Genomic DNA, 5,052 nt, shown 5'->3' with positions numbered 1-5,052 from the left:
AGACATAACTGAATAACACTTAACCGCTGTCGTCTTTTCTTCTCAAAAGCTACCGTTTCAAAGAATAAATGGGCCGCCAAAATCACAAAAAATAAAAAATAAAAAGTTTTGGATTGGTTCACCGAAAACACCGGTTTTCTGAAAAAGCTGACCAACCTTTTTTTATTTTATTTCTCGATAACATGCTTTTGTGGTCTTTTATCCCGACCGAACCGGATTATGGTTCTCAGTCTGCCTTTTTTTTTTTTTTTTTTTTAAATCTATCCAGCCAGTTCGGTTCAGTTTTAACTTTTAACACGTCAACTCATGTCCGTGGTTACAGTGGATCAATCACATATATGACAGCTGACGTGGATTCTTTTCGCGCAGGTGTCAGAGTCCGTTTCCCTCAGGTACCTGAGGTGCAATTGAAAGAAATGGACGGTCCAGATTAATTTTATTCAGGCCAAACTCAATCCAGTGATGTTGACGCTGTAGGGAGTCTGCTTTAAGATTCGTGCCAATTGAATGAACGGTCCAGATTCACCACTTGCACCTCAGGTACCTGGGGTGATATGGATTCCACTATTCCAGGGGGCAGGGGCAGTATTATTTAGCTTTGAGATTCGTGCTAACACAACATGCCTTTCGCGCCTATAACGAAGTGTTGAATATACTGCTTCTAATATAGCAATAAATAGTGATACCCCGTATTAGAACTGAAAAGCGGAGAGGCGCAGCACATGTCAAACAGAATTTATATCACCTAAATATAACTCAAATTTTTAGTTTGAATCCAGATCATCGGATCTGCTTTGACACGAATATTAAAGAGCTCACGAACATTTTTTGAATCAGATTGGTCCGGGTTCAATCTCAAAATTTGAGTTACCTTATAGGATCCAGACTCCTGAAAGAGCAGAGACTTTTTCAATAATCATGGAAAGACATTTTCAATACGACACGAAAGCAGACTAAGAGGAATTTGTATCCTCTGCATTATAGGCAGGAGCCAGCTTGGCCCAAATTCTAATTGAACAGTTCGTAAATTAACTCAAACGGTGCGTATGCAGAGGATGCAGATTCGACTAAGAGTCTTCTTCGGCTTGCCAACAAACCAAATGCATCAACAGCCGATCGTATAGAAGGTTTATCAAAGACGGATTCCGAGGTAAGAAATACTATCAGCCCAAGAATAATACGTAAATTGAGGGATCCAAGTGTCAGACACGGCACAAGCATGACACGGGTTCTTATGCATCCCGTGCTGGTGCGACCAATTGTCATGCCATTGGACGTGCTCGACTGGATAGGGTTATGAGGCAGAGGCACAGCACAAGCACAGGGCAGAACACAGTCAGGCACGGGATGGAAACGGGGCAGCACATGTCGAAAGTACGTGCCAGCAAAATTCGTGTCAGCAGAAATCGAACTCAAGTAGATGCATTAGCATTCATGCGCATTTCCACTGGAGCATTTAGCACCTGTGATGAGATTATGATTTCCTTTCTTATACTAATTGTTTTTTTGTCAGGAAATTTATAAAAATTAAAAACTCTATTTCACATATCAATAGATTTTATTTTTCACGCGGTAAAACCAACAAGAAAATCAAGTTAAAACTAGTGAAGCACAACCACATACATCAATCTTCACCAAGGCACAATAATATGGCATTCCATAACACCCCGTTTAACAATTGACCACCATGTCAAATCATCTAAACCATAACCACCTAAAATCATGATAAAAGCCAATACTATGCAAGCAATGGTGGATACTGCTTGGCCTGCTGTCGTACCCTTTTGCTATACTCCACTCGGTCCTGTCAATTTTAACATCCAGTGAAAAATAAATCATCAACAATATTTACCTACTAACAATGATATGAAGGGGAATAAAATAATGTCATATTAAAGTAATAACCTCTATGAAGATATGATACCCATCTGTCTGGGCTGGATCACTAGGATTGGGCTGATCAAGCAAGTCTTGAATTCCCACCAGGATTTGCTTCACTGTAATTGCTGGTCTCCATCCCTGATATATTCATTTCAAAGGTTTTTCAAATAACTTTGGTGTGGAAAGGTCAAGTACAAACGGCTGATAGTGTTGACCTAGCCTGACATTCTTGAGCAAGGCCGGTTTGAGTGAAATGGGTTGGGTATGGCTCAGGATCATTTTACGATGCTGGTAGGTTGTTTGGACTTGATTTTTTTATGATTCATTAAAATATTTTTGCTGAGATAGAAAAGGTCTTGAATCCCAGTGAAAAAAATATATTATTATGATTAAAAGGACAACAAACTACAGGTGAAATATGTATTCCAAGACAAAAAAAATTGACAATTTTGCTATGCTGCCTAAACTAGATTTCTTCATATGTCAATGAGCCAAGTCAAACCCCTAACCTATTTTATGCTTAATAAAAAATACTGAACTAATAAAATCTGACCCAACCCACTGCCATTCCATATGCACACAGTACCCAAATTTATAATTTATCTCAAAAACTAGGTAAAATTTAACAATTGCATCAACAAAGGCAGACACTAAAATTTCAATAAAACTCAGGCTCACGGAATTAGCATTGCCCTTTGCTGTTTTAACCACCAGAAAGAATGGTTTAGAACTTACGTAATCTTCGTTCAGGATGGAAAGGCAAACAGTGCCAGAAGGGTAGACATTAGGATGGAAGAATCCTTGTGGGAACTTGCACTTCGGAGGCTTACTCGGGTAGTCCTCGGAGAATTGTAGAGTTAGTGGGTAATACCCCCCTTCCCAATCAGTCTGGAAAGTATAAACCCATTTTTTTACAATTGAAGGGAAAACAAATTGTGCACTTCATAGCATTGATGTGCTGCGTCAACGTGTACTTTATATAAATTTTGGGGTTTGACCAATTAATTAAGCCTATGTACGTCACAAAAGAAAATTCAAGCAAAATAAATTTTCTTGAAAGAGCAATTTAAAGAAAAGGGGATGATGACACCTATATTTACTAATTACTAGGCATAAGTAGAGAAATTAGGACTCCATACATGCTTGTCACAATTGGTTGTGTAAAGTAACCCTACTAGAGAATATCTACACTAAGAATATACTGGTGCAATCTTTGTTCAAATTTTGGATGCAAAAAATTAAAACTGGTAAATCCAATTTATGTGCCTGTAAAAAGAAAGGAGTGATTTGACCTAATTTCCATGAGCATCAAGGGGTACAAGTAATGCCTAAATGATATTGTCCCCCAATCTAGTATTACTTTTTGATTTGTTATGTGTAGCCATACATTAGAGACAAATTATAAGGCAATTTTGGTAATGCATCATATATAAATTTGATAAATTGTGTGATTAAATAGCATTCAAAAGCTTCTGAAATCCAACTCCTTAATGCAGCAAATTGATTCCACTAAAAAAGAACCTCTCCTAACTTTATAGAATCTTTATAACTAAAAGAATTCTTCTTTCCTCAAAAAAACTAAAAAAATTCTAAAATCCGTAAAATTTCCTAAAGTATAGTTGTTATTGTGATGAACTCAATCAGTTGTACAAATCGATACTGAGAAGAAACAAACCGATAGAGACATAAATCTCAGAGGATAGAAGTTACCGCTTGTTTGCCAGGTATGAGGCAGTTCCAGACCATGAGATTGACCGATCCATCTGGCAACGTCTCAGGCCTCGCCACAAAACCCTACAACAGATTAAATTAAAAACAAGAAAAATACATAACAGCATACTAATTAAAGGGAGGGGAGAATACATGGGGGTGATTCTTGCGCCAAGACTTGCGCTCTTCGGTGAGTCGACCACGAGCGATACCGCCTGACATCAGCAAACACCCTTTCCCTTTCCTTTTCCTTTTCCGTTTCCTTTTACTTTTCCTTTTCCTTTTCCTTTTCCTCGTGTGTGATGGTCGTTTTTGAGTACGAATATGTGTAATGTGTGGGCCGAATACACATATATAATATAAAAAAAAAATGGGAGGATTAACTTACGCGAGTGAAGATGTATGTGGGTTGCTGGGGTATTGTGGGGGAGAGAGGTGCGGCCATTTTTATTATTATCCTAAAAAAAAGAAAATTTTAAAAATAACTTTTTTTTTTTTATTATTATTTATGCCTTGACTGCCTGAGCTTGGGGCGGCTCAGAATTCCCAGTGAGGCGCCAGCCCCTCAGGCGGCCCACATGACAAGTGAGGTCCAGCTCCACGGGCGCCCCACATGTCAAGTGAGGCGCCAGCCCCATGGGCGCCCCATATGCCAGCTGATTTAAGCCTTCTGTTTTCTCTTTCCTGCCATTTGCAATTTGAGAATTCTCTCCAGGCGAGAAGCTGAGTATTCAGGTTTTTTTTTAATTATGATAATTAGTCATTACTGTTGCGAATTTACTGTAACTGTTGCACATACTGTAGCGCACTGTACATTTACTGTAGCCGTAATTATGTCATATAATAATTAGTCATTATCGTTGCAAATTTACTGTAGCGAATTTACTATAACTGTTGAACGTACTGTAGCGCACTGTACAATTACTGTAGCAGTTTACTGTAATAGTTGCAATTACTGTACATTTACTGTAGCAAAATTGTAATTTTAAAAAAAATTTAATTTCTTTTTAATGGTTGCAATTACTGTACCCGTAATTATGTCCTGTAATACTCATAAAATTATTTTTTAAATGTAGTTTGTTAAAGAAAAGATGTTAGTTGCACTGTACAATGGCGGCAAGCTACAAAAGGGTGCAGACGGCGTGCAGTACACGAAAGAAGCCGGATTTGGCTTCGAGGTTAATGAAAATACCACATTTCAAGAACTTAAGCAGCTAATATACGAAAAGACTGTTGTAAACCCCAACATGTATGAAATATAATTGGCTACACGGATTGACAACTCAGGTGGGGGGGTAAACCTTACATTGTTAGGTTTCCAATAACAGATGCGAATTTGTGGAGAGTTGTGTACACTCAATTTGTGGCTAGTGGGGTCCCGGTAATGGACATATATTCGAAGAGGGTTCCCTGGAATAGGGCTGGACCTTCAAGTTCGGCTGGGACTGGACCTTCGGGTTA

At 38.4% G+C, this 5,052-nt stretch overlaps 1 protein-coding gene across 2 annotated transcripts; it reads right to left on the bottom strand.

The window, feature by feature from the left end:
* Positions 1-1,539: 1,539 nt before the first annotated feature.
* On the bottom strand, positions 1,540-3,905 carry LOC144557723 (SUMO-conjugating enzyme SCE1-like). Of its 2 annotated transcripts, XM_078306291.1 has the most exons (6): positions 3,864-3,882; positions 3,745-3,828; positions 3,592-3,675; positions 2,617-2,769; positions 1,906-2,019; positions 1,540-1,804 (listed from the first exon to the last, which is right to left on the bottom strand). In XM_078306291.1, exons 2-6 carry the CDS (start codon positions 3,811-3,813, stop codon positions 1,739-1,741), a joined length of 486 nt encoding a protein of 161 aa, XP_078162417.1. In that variant the 5' UTR covers positions 3,814-3,828; positions 3,864-3,882; the 3' UTR covers positions 1,540-1,738. The 2 variants fall into 2 exon arrangements, with proteins under 2 accessions (XP_078162417.1, XP_078162416.1); XM_078306290.1 differs by having other exon boundaries at positions 3,745-3,905.
* Between the last annotated feature and the right edge of the window lie 1,147 nt (positions 3,906-5,052).

This window comes from Carex rostrata, chromosome 8 (genome assembly GCF_964058835.1).
Source record: "Carex rostrata chromosome 8, lpCarRost1.2, whole genome shotgun sequence".
Lineage (NCBI taxonomy): Eukaryota > Viridiplantae > Streptophyta > Magnoliopsida > Poales > Cyperaceae > Carex > Carex rostrata.
The sequence above is the reverse complement of the archived record's forward strand: the minus strand, read 5'-3'. Positions and strand labels throughout refer to the sequence as shown.